At 39.7% G+C, this 18,256-nt stretch overlaps 2 protein-coding genes across 2 annotated transcripts; both read left to right on the forward strand.

Moving 5' to 3' along the window:
- The first annotated feature begins 1,586 nt into the window (after nucleotides 1-1,586).
- On the forward strand, nucleotides 1,587-12,441 carry mapk4 (mitogen-activated protein kinase 4). The gene is made up of 4 exons (XM_017431313.3): nucleotides 1,587-3,611; nucleotides 5,355-6,925; nucleotides 7,932-8,107; nucleotides 11,608-12,441. Exons 2-4 carry the CDS (start codon nucleotides 6,559-6,561, stop codon nucleotides 11,818-11,820), a joined length of 756 nt encoding a protein of 251 aa, XP_017286802.1. The 5' UTR covers nucleotides 1,587-3,611; nucleotides 5,355-6,558; the 3' UTR covers nucleotides 11,821-12,441.
- A 170-nt stretch (nucleotides 12,442-12,611) lies between these two features.
- LOC108244815 (mitogen-activated protein kinase 4) lies at nucleotides 12,612-18,252 on the forward strand. Its single transcript, XM_025009372.2, has 5 exons — nucleotides 12,612-13,194; nucleotides 13,393-13,471; nucleotides 13,647-13,863; nucleotides 14,337-14,502; nucleotides 14,698-18,252. Exons 1-5 carry the CDS (start codon nucleotides 13,132-13,134, stop codon nucleotides 15,625-15,627), a joined length of 1,455 nt encoding a protein of 484 aa, XP_024865140.1. The 5' UTR covers nucleotides 12,612-13,131; the 3' UTR covers nucleotides 15,628-18,252.
- The last annotated feature ends 4 nt before the right edge of the window (nucleotides 18,253-18,256 follow it).

Here is an 18,256-nt window from a genome sequence, read left to right on the forward strand (position 1 = left end):
TTAAATATGGGCGTTGTTTGACTTACATGACCATTTTATCTTGAATGCAAAGCTTCAGAAGCTTCAGAATAAACAGGTTTTGTTGTATTAAAGCAATATTAAGAGCTATCAAGGCAACTAATTACTGCAAATTAAATTAAACTTTACTACTTTGCCTAAAAGGTATGATTCATTTTACTTTATAGACTGTCCCAAGGTGCTTATTTTGCTTCTTGTTCTTTTAGGAGACTCAATTTTTTAATCCATTGCCATCCATGAACTATTTGGTTGGGACAAAGCTCATAAAAATACATATTATTATCTTGTTTAACAACCGGGTTTATTGGAACCACTTGACAAAACTAAGTTAAATAAATATAACATTTAATTTCTTAGAGGGTACCAATCCATCATCTACTGGCATTCATTAAGCAAGTTGTTAATCAGGATAATTTAATGCATAATGAAGCAAAAAGGTTTATTTTAAAATATCACGATACAAAATAATGTTTAAACCATGAGACCCCCATGATCCTCTGATACCAATAGCATTCCTGCCTTTAATTATTATTATAATTTATTTTCTGCTGTGATGTTTCCAGGGAAAGTGGATATCTTTAGCACTGAACTTTAGGAGGAATCTCCTTTATTAAATATATCATATGTTGTTTTCTAACTTGTGTACTGAATATTTTACATCAAAAACATATTCAGGCTACTTTTCTGCCTGTAATTAACTATAAGATATTGTAAAAACCTGCAGTCTTATTCCTTTCACAGAGCCTTGATTCAGTCTGCCCTGCTTCTTTCTGTTTCCTGACGAATTTAAAATCTCTTGCTCTTCTCTGCACTTTTCGTGACTTTGTTCTTGCCGACAGAGAAAAGCCCCAGCTTAATGTTTTAGACTCTTAAGTGATTCTGAGTAAACTTTCCAGCTCTGCTGCCTTCTCTGGCGTACTTTCAGTCCTTACCAGATACACTCTTCCAAGACATTGCCTGCAAATGTGGGCAAATTTGGAGAAAACTGCACTTCCAAGTTCATCATGTACTGTAATGAAATTAAGGATTCAGTATTAGAATTTGACTGCTTTTCTTTAAAGAACACAGTTCTAGCATTTATCATTGCCTATAAATTACGTTTTTATTTTGTATGTTTCTAGTTTGTGAGGCTAATGATTCAACCAAGTTTCTTTCATTTGATCTGAATGGGAATTCCTGGAAACATGGATAAATTAATAAGTCAGAACAACATGAAACTTCAGAGCCATCTCAGTGACATTCATTCATTACATTAGGAGACTCATGGGTCTGTTACCACATTCTTTGTCTTCTTTAATAATCCCTCCAGCTGCAGCACCTTTCAGAATCATTATTCAGTCAGTATGACCTGAGTGAGCTTCCTGAAAAAAGAATCCTAACTCTTTTCTAACCACAGGGAACAGGGACTTTGTAACTGAACATGAACAGACTGTTGCAAAGAACAGCCTGTAAGATACAGCAAACATTGGCAAAGCTTTGCTTTTTTCTTTTTTTTTCAGCAATTCTGTTGCACTTCCTCCATCTTCATGAAAACCCACACAGTGTCTTAGGTTAACATCATTCTGAAGCAGTCAGAAATGGCTTTCACAAAAGTAAGAAAGCATAAAACAACTTTCACTACTTTCAGAAAATAAAAACCAATGACTGTGAGGCAAAGAACCTTTTCAGTTTGCTTTTAAACCTGGAAGCAGATGATATTGACAGTTTGTTTCTGAGAGGAGGACCAAAATAACTGAAAGCATTCTTAGCAAACTTGAATCTGATTCTGGAAACTGTGAGGAGGCCTCCACCTAAAGACCTGAAAGATGTGATTGGGCTTAAGACGGCGAGCAAGTTAGAAATGACCCAAACCGTGAAGTGTTTTGTGGATTAAGGGTTTTGAAAGGTGATTCTGTGTTGTACCACAATAAGGAGACTTGGTGGAGTGATGTGATTTAAGAACTGTAGCTGCTGCATGCTGAAAAGACTGAAGTTGTTCTGCTGTCATAAAGCAAAAACACAGTGTTACGATTGCCAGCCTACTTAGTTTAAGTGCATGAATCACTTTCTGTGTCTGGTTAAGATGTGGTTTTATTCCCTTTAACTGTTTTTAAATGTTTATTTTAGTTAACAATACACTTTTATGTTAGCTGTGTCGTAAAAGCTAAATGTAAGATTTCTGGACTGCTTAACTACAAATATTTCCAGTCTTGTCTGTCTTTAACTCTAAAAGGTTTCTAGAAATCCATCTACTACTATTGATACAATTTTCCAACACTGTTGACAGAAAAGTTTTGATTAGACAAAAATAATAATTACATCTGTGTGCTCCCAGTGTAAAACAAGCTGTTTATGACAGCATCAAGCAGGTTCATGTAAAGTTTAAAAATATGTGGACCAAGTATTATTCCCTGTGGAGCCCCAAAGAGATTTTTAATGTAAATATTTGGGACATTTTATAGGACACATATTCAGCTTATTGACTGTTTTTTTTGTTTTGCCTTTAAATGTCCTCAGCTATGTTTGTTTCTAGCTTTTAGCTACTGCTCTGTTCCTTTTAAATTTTGGCTAGCCATTTGCTTTGCTACTTTTAGGTTTTACCAACCATCCTGCTACGTTTAGCTTTTAGTTAAACTTCTTATACTTTTAGCTACTTTTAGATTTTAGCTAGCCTTTTATTACATTTAACTTTTAGCTAGTATTTTGCTACTGTTGGCTTTAGCTAGCACTTTGCTTCTTTTTAAACTTTATTTTTACTTTTAGATAGTGTTTTGTTTGCACCATTTAGCTTGCAGTCCGTGTTCTTCAACAGGAAAATTACATTTCTCTGTTACTGAAACAATTACCACTTCCTACAATAACATCTAATTTTGCAAACCGTCATTTCTTCTGGAGGCCAGAAGGACTACATTCCAGCTGCTGCCATAATAAGAATTTATAGTCAACAAAGACCCCTCTCTAGTGTATTTTCCTTGGATATTTTAAACTCCCACATCTCACACCTGTCAGAATGAAAACTCATGACCATGAAACAAAAGTTCCATTTTTAGATATTTGTAAAGACATAACAAGGTTATATTTATTTATTTTTCCTAATTCGTGCATTTTTCATCTGTAGCCTTCAGTGAGGTTTGGAAGATCATTAAGTTCACAGGTTTTAACTGAGGTCATGAGTTTGGGAGGCTGGCCCCAGACTCAGAGACAGGGAGAAAATAGGCGACAAAGCGCTTTAAAGGTCCGTGGTATATATCTGCTCAGGTCTTGTACCTGAATCGGGGTGATCCTCCTCCTCCTTCCTCCTCCTCCTTCCTCCTTCTCCTCCCCCTCTCAGATTCCTCCTCTGAAGCGCTGACAGGGGGCAGACAGTCGCCCACAGTAACACCGGCTCTTACGGCCGCCTCTGGCTTATCTCCGCGGATCGGTGCCAGCCCCCCCGGAGCACACCGTTCCCTCCTGTATCATTCAAAGCTCACAGCAACACCGGGGGCAGGGAGAGGGATGCGCTGACGCTTCACTTTCTCTGCCTCCGAGGATCCGTATCTGTCCCATCTTTTTTTTTTTCCTCCCGGATCTTTGTGCTTGTGGACGGGAGGCTGCGGCTGCGGAACGCTCCTGTGAGTATATCTGCTGATGGTTGCTGTTGATATCTCTGAGTGCACATTTTTCTTTTTTTCCTCCCATCTTCTTCCTAAACATGGATAAGACTTCCAAGGGCTGCTTTTTAGGGCACTTCATGATTGGTTCACTTTTTTTCACCCCCTTCCTTTCTAATAATTTAGGCTCTATGCGTTCTTGTCCACTTCATTTTCAGTGTTTTTGTTCTGTCAGAGGGGCGTTTCATTGTAGACACACAAAGGCAGCTGCATAGAGCCCGTGTTCAGAGAGGATCCATCGTTTCTAAAAGTAAATCTGCTTTAAACAACAAAAGAAAGCCCAAATGTCGTTTTGTTTGCTCACATCTGCCACCACCTACAGATATATGAACATCATATTGGCTCAGACCAAGCAGGAGTTTAATTTTCTCCTCATGAACAAAAACTAAAAGCATTAAAGGTAAGATTTTTTTTAGCCCTTTCGAAATATAAAAGCACTTTTCTTCTGCTTTCGTAAGCTGCAAAATGTCCCTGCTTGGAATACATTTTTTTGTCGTTGCATAACCTGAAGAAGTGTGGAGAATAAAGGCTCAAAGAGAGCACCAACTGCTGTTGCAAGTGGTGATGCATTATTTATACAGTTACCCCAGCGCCGCACCTCCCACCCAGCACCACCGTCAATGCTCTATCTCCTCACTTCTCACCTTACAATCCTGCAGCCTGACTGAGCTTAGCATGAGAGGAAGTATTCTGAAGGCTACTATTGTCCAGTGACTGGATGTGACCTCGCCCTCCCTCACCCCAACACAGGCAAACTCACACACACACACACTTTAAAAGGAGGGAGGGAGGGAGGCGGAGAGTGGGAGAGTTGCCCTCAGGCTTTCCAGCAGGGAGATTTGTTTTATAGATTGATGGATTCTTCAGGTTCTTACAGCTCAGGAAATGAGGGGTAACAAGAAAGTCAATGCATTTGTTTATGACCTTCACAGAGGCAGAACTAAGAACAAAAACCTCAGCTAGATGTGCAGTCGTCTGTAATTCCATCATGTCGACATGACTCTTCGCTCTGAAAATTTGAACAACTTCATACAGCAAATCTCATGAAGTTGGTACTCATTGCAATGTCATAAAGACCGGTTAAATAAAAAAAAAATAATCGTGAAGTAAGAAACAAAATCCGCACAATTATATCGACGGTTAACGTGTCTTTAAATCCTAAATTTGTAAGCAAAATTTGTGAACAGCTGCCAGCTACCACGTGTGTTTGTTAACCTGTAGAAAGTGACTGAAAATAGGTCAACAATGGTGATGTTCATGGAAGTGCCATTTGGAACAAGAAATCCAACAATTTTGATGTTTTGATTTGTATGTGTTCATGCTCAGGATGGTTGAGTAAAATGTGCAGAAAAAAAGTGCTTTGTTTATATGCATATCTGCTTTTAAGGATTTTATATCAATATATCTGGAAAACTACTTGAGTAAACTTTTAAAACTGCACCATTTGTTCATAGTTCAGGATGTAGCACCATATAGTTCAGGATAACCCTTTTTTGTCTGATTTCCCAGTTTGCAATGAGCACCTTTAAGGCATCATTAAACTATCATCCCCTCTGAGCACACAGAGAGTTGCTTGTGTAGATTAGATTACAGTGCTTCTCTGTGTTATGTAACAGCAACTCTTCTGCAACAAACCCTCTCGCTGTTTAACTTTCATCTCTATGTGTTTCTTTTTTCCTTTATCTTTTTTTTTCCTCTCTCCAGCAGCAGCAGCAGATGTGCTAAAAGGCTAAAAGCAGTATGTTGTCACAGTGACAACAGCCAGAATGCTGAAAACCTACATTCATGAGAAGGCAACAGGAGGAAGATTATTGAGGGATTAAACGCAATGCACACGTGGGCCCATGCAAACACGAGGGGACACCACGGATCCAGGATTTAGCCTCCATCCGACTGTGGATGTTGATGTGAATGAAATCGCCTGACTGACTGAGACCCTCTCTGGTATCATGGAAGAAGAGGAGGAGCCAACAGAGGCTCATTGAATTTAAACCCCGGAACCCCTCCTCCTTCCTCCTTCCTCCTGCCTCGCTGTCAGAGGCTTCAGCTGCTCTGTGAGAATTACAGACTGGAAACCAGAAAGGGATTGGAGTGCAGAGTGTCTCGCTGGGGTCCCATGACGCCTCAACGCTTACATCTGCTTTTTTTCTTTCGCATTAATGGATAGCCTTGCCCTGGTTTACATTATTAACTGAGATTCTGAACATTGGCGCAATAAGATACAGAGAAAGATAGGATTTCTGTAACTGTGACAGACTGCAAAACAGGAAAAAACATCCAGCGTCAGAAGGGAAGATGTTGAAGGCAGCTATTTTTAAGCCTTTCGCTGTGGATGTCTTACATGTTTAAACAGGACGGCATAAGATGACTGACAAAACCAAACATTAGATTTCTTTCAGTCCAGATGTTCCATTTTTGGCTCAAACACATCCTAACCACATCATAAATCATACAAAGCATTTTAAATCCTTGTTTCTTCATCTACGGTTATTTGAGCGAAAGATGTTCTAGTTCTGAATCTGAGAAGAAGTGCCCCGAGCAGGATTAAACTAGGAGGAACCTTTATGCACAAAAAAGGGAGGCATAAGGGAAATAATATACTTTATCAGACTAATGAATTTAGCTTGCAAATTCAGAACACGCCTTGTTTGATGCTTTAAACCAATTTCCTCTTTTGAGGGCATCTATTTTTGCCAACACTCTTAATAAAACTTGTAGACATTTGAGCATTAACAACAAGAAAGACAAGTCCAGCAGCTCCCAAAAGGAAAATCAGGTCTCTACTCACCAGCAAAATGTAAAATTATAGTCATAAAATATATATATTAAAAAATTAGATTAAATCCATCATCTATTATCTGCATCTGGAATCACTCATCAGTTAGTCAAGCCTCCAGTCTGAACTGCCATGGCCACCCAGAACACGCCTCTCCTTTTCCACGGCTTTGAACTCGGCGGTCACTTTGTTGACCCCAGACCTCTTGGTACAGGTGTCACTGGCCTGGTTCTGTCAGCTGTTGACCAGCGCAGCGGGCAGCGGGTGGCAATTAAAAAGCTGGTGATGCGAGACGCGGTCACGATGAAGCACGCCCTGCGGGAGGTGAAGATCACCCAACGACTGCACCACGAGAACGTAGTGCGTGTTCACGAGGTCTTAGCTCCGTACGGACGACCATTACCCAGAGATCCGTCTCAGCTCAGTGCCCTGTACATCATCCAGGAGTGCATGGAGACCGATCTGGCTCGGCTGCTGGACCAAGGACCTCTACCCACAAGTAAGTGCACAAAGTGGTTGTTAAATAAACAGTGATCTATGCTTTAAGATGAAAACAAGTCAAAAATAAAACCTAACAGGCAGCAGTAAATGACACCTGTGACTCTGTACACGATTCTGTAGGAAAATATATGTAGTATTTACTTTGGATATTATAATTTAATGTAGAATAAACAATACAATAAACCTGAATATGTCCAAGGATTATCTGCTAACATTTGCATGTTTGACTAGTGTGAGTAAAAAAATATGGCTGGAAAATTGGCCCCATATAGGGTTTTCTATTCATCTTCTATTTATTCTGGAGTGGACTGCCAATGTAGATTTAATGCAGGATTGGGTCCTAGTTGGGTTCCCCTGTGTGTTTCCACAGTGATTTATCAAAACTAGTTGGTCTCACATTGTGTTTCCCATTTGGAGTCCATTCATGCATTTTACATTAGCAATCAGTCTCGTGCACATATGGGAAGCTCACCTGGGTTTGTTCATTTGAGCCCTGTTAGAGGAACCTAATTAGGCCCCAAGATGCCACTAAAGCCACATGTGCCTGAGTATAACTTTAGGATGGAAAATATTTAAATTTCTGTAAACTTTTATTTGGCCGAGTCGGTCTCAGAGTGTTTGTTTGCAGATTTAGTATTCTTTTAGAGTCTGTAACTGTCTTTTTCTGTAAATTTGGAACAATTAAAATCAATTTAACAAAACGTTTTTTATGATGTATTTCTGTTTTTACAATGGTAGTGATAAGAAGGTTGTGATTTTAAACATTTAGAATATGTTATTTTAAGCTTTTGTTCAATAAAGCCAAAATCAAAGTACAAAAAAGAACAAAGTAAACACAAAGAATTACTTAGAATTATACATTTATTCTTTATTTTAATAACCTCCTTGGATTTTATGAAATCACAAAGATCATCATCAGACTCCAGACATTTGCAGTAAGTTACTGTAGGTATAAATGAAAGTATATCCTCAGTTCATTTGATATTTTTTTCACCCACAAACAGGTCATGCCACCCTGCTGTTCTACCAGCTGCTGAGGGGACTAAAGTTCATCCACTCAGCCAACGTCCTGCACCGGGACCTGAAGCCTGCCAACATTTTCATCAACACGGACCAACTCCTGCTGAAGATCGGTGACTTTGGGCTGGCCAGAATAGTCGACCCCCATTATTCCCACAAGGTGAGCCGGAGACACACAAAGACCTACATACACTGTTCTGACACTCACATCTAATGTTTTTGTCTTTAGGAGGTTTTTAAAAAGCCTCATTCAGCTGCAGTCTTTTTATGCTTCACTATGAACAGATTAAAGAAAGTTCATGTAAACAATTTTGATATAACAGCTATATTGCCTATATATGCTCTCATGAAAGAAAACTATGTTTTATGGCTGACAGAGCATATTAATTGACAGATTTTTGTTTGTGACTAGATGTATTTGGTTTGGCGTCATGCACATCCAACCCAAGTTCTAATTTTTATTTTGACAGCAGGCCAGAAAATCCCCTCTTTGAAAGGATTATGATTTTTTAATAAGTCTGGATTCTTAAATAGAAAATCCAGCATTAAAGTTTAGATTATCAGAGTCAACTATGTACTGATTTTATTGTGTTTTAAAAGTGGTAGTTTTTGACTATTTACCTTAAAAGGTGAAGGACTCTATAGGTAGTCGCGTCAGTAGACATGATTTTTCACTCATTTCACAGCTCTGAGGCACTGTGGGCTGTTCTGCAGTCAATGGATAGATCTGAAGAGGTTATTGTAATGTGTTATCTCAATTTCCATCTCAACAGAGTTGCTGTCAGGAGCCTGTTAGACTCTGTGGCTCTGTGTGATTATTAGACAGCCTCATATGAACTCTTAACCCAATGTAGCAATGGATACTGTCGCTAAAGGAACATCTAATAGAAAGTAACTGGGTTACACACATAATTAGACCAACTTGAATTTGTTACATCTCATCTGTTACTTGTTCAATTCTGCTTATAAACAGGACTAGGATATCTGATGATGCTGATCTGTTTCTTTCACAAAGGGATTTCCTCTTCAACACAAACCCTGCTAATAACACCTTCCTACGCTGTGTCAGATTTTGCACTCACCTATCCGTGTGATCAGGCTGTTCACAGAGGCCTCTGACCATTTACCATTTACTACATCACTGTTCTGCTTTATTATGTCCAAAGATCCCACAGCAGTGCTGTAACATTAGGAGGGCAGGATGTGTGGGCATGTTTGTGTCTTTGTGCGATTTTGTTGGGGTTTGTGCATGTGAAGGAGGGCGATCTGAAAGGCGATCTTTGTCGGCTTGGAGCACTGGACGGGGAATCAGCTGGGTGCAGACACAGGGGTGCATTGGGAGAGTGAAAGAGAGTGGAGGAGTCGAAGGGAACTAAGTTATAAAGATGAGATGAACAGCGAGGGTGAGAGGTACATAGCTATGGAGGAGTGAGAGAAAAAAAGAGAGGTGAAAAGTGCAAAGGCAGAGGAAGGGAAGGAAACTGCAAAGGGAAATAGATTGAAAAATGATCAAATGCAGGGAAATGATGAAAGAGATTCAGGTTTGTGTGTGAAGGAGAAGAAAAACAGGTTTACTTCTGTTTCACTGGATGGATGGATGGATGGATGGATGGATGGATGGATGGATGGATGGATGGATGGATGGATGGATGGATGGATGGATGGATGGATGGATGGATGGATGGTATTTACATTGTTTTCAAATAAGACTTTCATTACATTTGTACCTACTCAGATTTTATTTAGTTTATCTTCAACAGCAACATTTGGAATTCTTTGTATTTTTTTTTACATCATTTCCTTTTTTAATCACTTCTAAATTGTGCTTCTGTTATATCATCCATTCCCTATCTCAGTGGTTTTATAGGATTGCCTTTACTCTGCAGTGCAGTCAAATTAGGTTTTCTGACTAGTCATCCGGCATCAAACCTTACAAACAAACATTTACCTTGAGTGGAGAGAGATGGTAGGAAGCTTGTTGTGCAGAAGAGCAAACCAGAATCACACACACAAAAAAAAACACATTTACACCAGCAGGAACTTGATGCATCTGTGAGTTTGCATGTGTGAATGTTACCTGCTGATGCCCTGAAATTGTTTGGATGAAGGACAGAGGGGAAGAAAAGAGGAAAGAGGTAAATGGAGGCTGAATATTCAACACAGGTGGAACAACAAACAGAAGGGAAGAAACAGGTGAAAAAGTGGAGGAAGCAGGGAATTTTTAAAAGAGTGAGATGAGAAGAAAAGATTAAGGCGTGAGAAAACTGTTGCAGCAGCCTAATAGAGGAAAAAGTGGGAGGTGGAGAAAAACAGGCAAAGAACCTTCTGTATCAGTGAAACCTAAGGGTGCTAATATAGATTGTTTTATGAAACTTTGCTGTTTCTTTCATTAGGATCGCATTCTGAAAATCTACTGTAGCATGTCTGAAATACTCCGATGAAGACAGATCAGCACAGAAAGGAGAGAAAAGCGGAATGGGTGCATGTTTTCAGACCGTCACGGAGCGCTCAGCATCAGTTTCTGCTTTGTTATCTGCCGCCACATAAACGAGAACAGACAGTAAGGTGCACTGAAAGCAGAATCAGCGAGATGAGGCATGGAGATAGAACGAGAAAAGAAGTGGATAATGATGTGGTGTTACAAAGGGAAAAAGTAGAAGAGCAAGGGTGACAAGAAAAGGAGGTGATAACTAAAAGACGGCTGAAACAGGCTGTCAGAGACTTTTGCTTCTTATTCACAGCTGCTGCCATGCAGCTAAGAAAATCATTTCACACTGTTCTTCTCCTAATAAAGCTGGTTTAAAAAAAAAGAACTGAGCTGTATGTCAGGGCAGATTGTTCGGTTTGATGGGTGCATAAAGGTTAGGGAACATTTTTGTAGGTGGCCAACAATGATTTGACTCTCTGAGTCATACCCACCACCTACTGATCAAGAAGCAATTCCCCATCTAAGGAAAATACTGAGCCTTGAAGATGGAAAAGGCTGTGGCATTTAGCTGTCAAGTGTTGAAACCAATTTAGCAGGCTTGAAATGTCATTTTGACAGAAGTTTTTTTCTGCTTAGTGTAGAGTTAAACTTAAGCTACAGGTGGATTGATGACGGACAGTTTAACTGGTTGATAGAAAAAAAAGGCTACAGAGCAGTTTATTAGCAACATTTTGAGAGCAATAACTCATTCATGCTGGGATGAATGAGCTAAGTTATAAAATGGTTCAGTCAGCTTTAGCAGCAGGATGAGCGAAACACCTTCAACTCGAAGGATGGAAAGGCTGAAATAAAAATGATGAAGGGAGGATTAGACACATTTTACCCCATACATTTCCTCATATATTGGAAAAATAAAGGAGAAGAAAAAAGAGAATAGATGCAAATTTGTATTTGCACAAATGACACTCAAGTTTGGAAATTCTTTTCTGCCATCCATATGAAGTCTTTTTTTCTTATAATAGCTTGCGTATTTCCAAAAAGAAAGATGTAAGACAGCTTTCTGAAACTTGCTTTAGCATACTTGCTGCATTTTCCAAACTGCTGATATCTAAGTAATCTGTTGCTTGCTCATCACAGTTTTAAGTACAAAACTGGACTGTATCCTGTTGCTCCACCATTCAAATGTGTACTTTTTGTTTTGTTTTGTTTTTACCCACCTGACTCATTTCCAGGGCTATTTGTCCGAAGGTTTGGTAACTAAATGGTATCGTTCGCCCCGTCTGCTCCTGTCCCCCAACAATTACACCAAGGCCATAGACATGTGGGCAGCTGGCTGCATATTAGCTGAGATGCTGACCGGACGAATGCTGTTTGCAGGTACTGTTACTGTCTTATGTAATCTCTATGAAACCACTCTGAGTTCAGCAAAAGTGAGCAAGAATTAAAATTAGCAAAAAAGAATTAAAAGAATTAAAATGAGCAAAAGTAATAAATCTGAGTAGGTGAATAGATGTACTGTCCATCCATCCACCTATTTTCTTTACTTGCTTTCTCCTTTTTGAGGTCACAAAAGAGCTGGTGCCTATCTCCAGCAGTCACTGTGCAAGAGGCTGGACAAGTCCATCACAGGGCCACGTAGAGACAAACATCTCACTCACAGCTAGGGACAATTCAGAATTTGAATACCTGTACAATTCAATAAATTAGCTGTGATGCATGGTGAAAAACAGTAATTTCAAATATTACTTTTAGGTAAAAACAGCCCTAAAAATTGCAACACGGAGGAGACTTCTTCTTTCCAGAGTGTCCTCCACCAAAGACACTTTATTCTCTTCCTGCAGTCTACTTCTTTGCCTGACCAGAATAATAATGATGATTGAGAGATACTCTCTTGTCTGAAGGAAATGTAGTTCCATCTGACAAGCTGACTTTGACCTCCTCTCCCCACAAAACTGACATGAGAAACTCAGAGGGGGCATCTTCTCCCAGGTGATCCTGCGTGAGACTTTCGCACATCAGGTGTTGGAGATGTTTTCCTCACCTTTCACTTCACAAACAAAGGATACAGCTCACACTATATATATATATATTTTTTTTTTTGTTGTTGTTGTTGTTGTTGTTTACCAGTGGGATTTCGAGCACTGCTTGCTTATTCCTCAGAGTGCGCGAAGTGTGGGTACAGCACCACCTGCTGTTGCCTTGGAAACATTTCAAGATGGAAATTCACACTGTGTCGCTTGGGTGGAAAAAACGCTGCAGTGCTGCTGTTTGACAGGCAGAAACTTCTACAATCTGTGCATGGGACCAAAATATTTGCTCTCTATCAGCTGAAGGAAATAACATGAACTTTGTGGCCTTTTTTCTTGGAGTTGAACATGACGACATCCAATTCTTCGCAGCTTGTGTGTTAGTAACAATACACTCAAGGTGGGGTTCAAGCTTGTAGGATTGGAGCTGTTTGGGGGAGAATCCTTGATAGTCTAACAGGTAAACTCTTAAGCTGATTGACTACCGTACAAGTGATATAATTCACATCAGGCAGAACAGAACGGTGGACTCCAGAGAACTCCAGCCTGCCTGGACCTTTATAACAGAATCTTCTAACTTTAGTACTTCTGTCTCTTGACAGCTCACACCTCCCGGGTACACTCGTTTGACTGTATTTTTTTTTTGATTACGTAACCGATCCTCTGTCTCCTCTCGGCTGGTCTCTGATTGGCTGCTTCTTTCTCCCAGGAGCTCATGAGCTGGAGCAGATGCAGCTGATTCTCGACACAGTGCCCGTGCTGAGAGAGGAGGACAGGCGGGATCTGCTGCAGGTGAAACCTCCGCTGCGAGCCACATGTCGTGGGACTGCAAAAGTAGAGGGCTGTTTAAAAAATTACTGTCAAATATGCATAGAAAGTAATACTTTTTGATTATACCTGGAAAGAACGAAACAACATATCAAAATAATTAAAAAAAAGTGCTTTCTGCTAATCGCTTTCATAACAACAGTATGTACTATGTTCTTCTAGGTGATGCCTTCATATGTCAGTAATAGATGGAAAGTCAAGAAACCCTTTTCTGAGCTGCTGCCTGAAGTGGATGCTCTGGGTGAGAGGAAGGAATCGAGTGCTAGAAATAAGCAAAAGGTCTAGCAGTGTGAAAATAACTAGAAACGGTTGAAATTTTAAAAAGTGTAAAACAGATAAACGTGTTGCACATCAGCACAGTGTAACTGACATAGACGTGGTTTCCTCTGAGTTTTTATGTCTTCTTTTCTTCTCAGCTGTGGACTTTCTGGAGCGTATTTTGACCTTTAACCCCATGGATCGTCTGACAGCTGAAGAGGCCCTGTCCCACCTTTTCCTTCAGAAGTACTCCTGCCCCGAGGATGAGCCCACCTCCTCGTATCCCTTCCGCATTGAGGATGAGTTGGACAGCTTCATCACAGAGCAGAGCCTGAGCAGCAGCAACAGTCAGACCTCCAGCTTTTGCTGGGAAAGGTGTGTGTGTGTGTGTGTGGTGGGAGGAGGTGGGCATTTGTTCATACATTTTATAGCAAGCTTACTATACTATACTCTGTTCCGTTTTATTGATTTTCCAACAATTTAAACTTCTAGTAATTTCTTGTACAATGCTGTGCAAAAGTCTTGAGGCACATCTTATTTATTTACTGTTTTGATCCTAGAGTGCCAATCCTTCTTGTAACTTTTGCTGTAATTTTTAAGGTAGCAATCTTGAGCTGTAGTTCAGACTAAATCTACAGTATGGATTTACCACAACATTTACAATAAGTAGGATACAGTGTGTGTTTGTGTGTGCATTTAGCATTTGTAACCTGCCTGTCTTCTGCCAAGGCTTGCAAATTATACTGCATGCTGCCATTGTTTAATAACATTCTAAGTGATTTTTAAATACTTACAAGTGTTCATTCTTCTAGATTAACAAATTAAACCATTTTTTTTTCTTTCTGCAGGTATGATAACAGTTTATCAACAAATATGTGCTGGCAACATTCATGGGAGAAGTGTCGCTGCATGCCGCCTAGTCAAAATCTGTCTGACCTTGGAGACACCACAGATAATGAAGAAGTGCAGAGGGACCCCCGGGCCAATTCCAGCTCACTGGCAGAAGAGGCTCAGGTTGAATTTAATCTGTCCTTTTATCCATTCCTGACTGGTTTATGCCGTTTTCATTTCAAATTTGGTAAAACCTCTGTAATAAAAATGATAAGGCGTTTAGAAACAAAACTGAATCAATCGAAGCAATTAAACACACACTATGCAGTATTTTAATTTAACATCAAGCTAAATGTTCTCGACTTTTGTCTTAAACAGGTTGACCCCCGGAAATATTCCCACAGCAGCTCAGCTGAGCGCTTCTTGGAGAACTCCCACCCCTCTCTGGAACGGGTTTGCGGTTTGGGGTACGGGGAGCTCGACTGTGCCCGCTCCTGTGATTACAAAGTGGGCTCTCCTTCTTATCTGGATAAAATTGCCTGGAGGGAGGGAAAGCCCCAGCACTACTCAGAGCCCAAGCTGATTCTGGATCTGTCTCACTGGAAGCAAAACAGCAGCAGCCTCCCTGTGCCTGCTGAGCCCATCGGTGGCAGCATGGAGGATCTGGGGGAGATTAAGGAGGAGCGAGCAGAAGAAAAAGAGGAAACGGGGGATTTATTCCAGGAAATCTCTCGCTGGGTGGAGACCACTCAGTCTCGTTCGCACTCGCCCAGTCCCAGCCCTTCAATGGAGCAATCCTCACCCTCCTGCTACACCTCCTCCCCTCCTCTCCCACTCTCTCCTACTGACCACCCGACTCTGGTCTTCCACATCAAGGAAGTTGTGCGGCAGCCGTCAGCTGAATATGAACAGGACAGGCTGAGCCCCCTTCCTCCTTTCACTTCGTCGTGTAACACCCTCCCCTCCATTTTCCCTTCATCTCCCACAGCTCCCTTTTCCCCTCAAACAGTGTCACCCCCATCAACACCACTTGTGGGACTCCCAGAATCGCAGCCCCTTTCCTCCACCTCCTCCTCGGTGAACGCCGACTCCATGGAGTCTTTGCCTGTCAAGCAAAAAGAGCGCTTGTTTGACCTGGACGTGTTTATATCCCGAGCGCTGAAACTGTGCCGGCAGAATAAGGAGAAAGTCAACGGGAAGAAAGGAAAAGATGGAATGTGGATGGAAGAAAGCAAAATGCCAAACATTAAGGTACCTGGACTTCCAGAGCACAGGACTCCACCACCATCACAGACTCCCAACTCTTAATGTTTTATTTCAGCTCCAGGTTCAGCACAGGATAACGTTAAAACTGATAACACTTCCAAAAGCTTATTGAGGGAACTCTGTCATGGACTACTGCTTAAATATTTGACCGTAGCAGCTTTTGTCTCTTTGGTCTGACTGCAAAGGCATGCCACAAGCTGTGAGAAACCTTCCTCTAAACAAGCAATCATGAAGCTTTGCTTTGAGATGCTCTCAGCCATCTAAAGGTCATAAAAATAAATAACCCTGCTTACCACAGCAAATAGAAAATACCAGAATAAATCAACGGATCGATTAGACTAGACTTACTGTGTTACAGGAACATCTGAGGTCACTGAGGACAATACTTTGAGAAGGGCACCATCGTGTGTTGAAAGTTGGCTTTTAAATGTGTTTTTTTGTACAAGATTCTTTCAAATAATCAAAACGTCTGACAGTCTTCCGATGGTGACGTTCACCAAAATACTGCTTGTGGCGCAATTTTTCCCCCCAAGCATCTTTGAATGTATTAACAGAAAATTAATCAAACTGGTCAAAGTGTATGATTTTTAATTTATTGCTGCTTTAACACTACCCTGTTGACTTTCTAAATTTAGTCAGTGTAAACTTGTAAATTTTTCTTCATATATTAGTAGAATTATGCTTTTGTTGTGGCTAAATACTAGAACACGTAGCTTTTTTAATTAACTTGTAACTGTATTGTTTGAATGCTCTATGATAGTAATTTATTATTATTATTATTATTATTATTATTATTATTATTATTATTATTATTATTATTATTATTATGCCAGTTCTATTTTGATCATTAGTTGTTTTTTCTGCTTGATATGTCAAACAACGTTATATGTTCCACTAAAAAAATTGCACAGTTTTCTAGACATCCATTTGTCTAACTGGATTTTTGCTCACCTAAATACATGTCACACAAAGCTTTAACACCCATAACAGCAATCTCTATTTAGGAGAAATTTGTTTCTTATCAACTAACATTACAGAAATATATTTATACTAAAAGGTTCTCAGTGACGTGTAACCACATTAATTGAAGGGGTAGCTCAGATATTTTTAAGTGGTGCTCTGTGGAAGGGTTATGAACAAATAATATCTTACCTGTTGTAGATAGCTGTTTGAACAACCTTTAATTCTGACTAGACTGATGAGCTAACAGCTAGCTCGAGCAGGGCCAGCACCAAAGTAGGTGCCATCTTAAAACAACTCCAGTCTTAAAAAATGTCATGACATCAAATAGACTTCAATGGAAATTTTGAAACTGGAGTAGCTTTAGGGAGACGATAATCCACCTTAGTTTTGGCTTTGCTTTGGCTAGCCATTATCTTGTCAGCACAGTCAGAATTAAACTCCATTTTCCCAAACTGAAATCATTCAAGGAGCTATCTACAACAGGTAAGATGTTGGTTGTTCAAACCCTTTCTACAAAACTCCAATAGGAAATATGGAACAATTTTTAAAAAGGTTTTTAAATGCTTATTTTTTCAAGAATACTACAGTAGTGGTTGCTTTCTATGTTAGACATTTTGTTTTGGTATTCAGAAGCTCTCAGCCAAGTTAACTACAGTGGGTGGAATGATGTATTTGCTGTTTAATTTATTACCAGTTGACAAAAATGAACTTTTGCCAAATACAACAGTCTTTCACACATGTGCATCTGACATTTGCTTCATTTGTGTTAAAATGCAATCAGTGAGCTAACAGAAATATAGCATTTGACACTGCCAATAAAACTGTAAAATAAGGATATTTTAACAGTGCTTCAGTCCTCCATCTGACATGCATCCTTACTAGTCCATTTTACAGTCAACAGTTAAAACACTTGTAGCTTTAAAAAAACATAAATTGAAAAATAAATTGCACTGTTTTATGCGTACTGTAGCTTTCAGCTTGTCATACACCAGACAGCTAAAGTTCAAGTAATAATTCCTAATGATACAACTCTATGAAACAGCAAAGCCAGGTATGTGTTAATTTCCACACTGAAGCACATGTAGTATCACAAGCACATTCACAACTGTAGGATTTCTTCACTTCAACTGGAAGGTGGCAGTCCTTTATCATCATTGCTGCCAACGGTGTACCTCTTTCGAACTTTTATTGATTGCCTTCCAAAAAAGTACAAACTCTTAAGTTTCTGATCCAGAGGAATTGGGATGAAGATGCTCAGCAGTCTAAGACATATTTTTCTTTTTCTTTTTCTTACAAATTTAATGGTTATATTTGCAGCACAATTTTCTCTGCAGCAATAACATCATTACTAAATGAGTCATATGTGGCAACTGAGCTGAAGTCTATTATGTTAATTCTGTTGAGAAATGCTAAAAATGTGCCTCAGTACACCTCAATGCTTCCAGCTGGCTGAATGTAACATACGCCCTCTGTTCTGTATGGCTATGCATTTTGCCTAATCATTGTTTTTATGATGCAAGTCTTTGTGAAATTGACATTTAAGTGGCTCTTTTTTGTTTATTTGTTTGTTTTTACTTGTAGCCTACTCATGCTTAAAGGAGACAGCTTTCTTTTTAAAGAAAAAGTCTGTGACGTTTTTAATTGTCAGTATTGATCACTTTTTGGATTGCCAGCTGTTGTTGGGAAATTAATAAAATAATTTTGAAAA

Source organism: Kryptolebias marmoratus, linkage group LG1 (genome assembly GCF_001649575.2).
Source record: "Kryptolebias marmoratus isolate JLee-2015 linkage group LG1, ASM164957v2, whole genome shotgun sequence".
NCBI lineage: Eukaryota > Metazoa > Chordata > Actinopteri > Cyprinodontiformes > Rivulidae > Kryptolebias > Kryptolebias marmoratus.

Excerpts from the sequence above, each read along its gene's own strand:
- mapk4 (XM_017431313.3), top strand. The coding sequence starts at position 6,559 with ATGGCCACCCAGAACACGCCTCTCCTTTTCCACGGCTTTGAACTCGGC. Across the intron at positions 6,926-7,931 it reads CCAAGGACCTCTACCCACAA|GTCATGCCACCCTGCTGTTC; the intron begins GTAAGTGCACAA and ends ACCCACAAACAG. Across the intron at positions 8,108-11,607 it reads ACCCCCATTATTCCCACAAG|GGCTATTTGTCCGAAGGTTT; the intron begins GTGAGCCGGAGA and ends ACTCATTTCCAG.
- LOC108244815 (XM_025009372.2), top strand. The coding sequence starts at position 13,132 with ATGCAGCTGATTCTCGACACAGTGCCCGTGCTGAGAGAGGAGGACAGG. Across the intron at positions 13,195-13,392 it reads ACAGGCGGGATCTGCTGCAG|GTGATGCCTTCATATGTCAG; the intron begins GTGAAACCTCCG and ends ATGTTCTTCTAG. Across the intron at positions 14,503-14,697 it reads CACTGGCAGAAGAGGCTCAG|GTTGACCCCCGGAAATATTC; the intron begins GTTGAATTTAAT and ends TGTCTTAAACAG.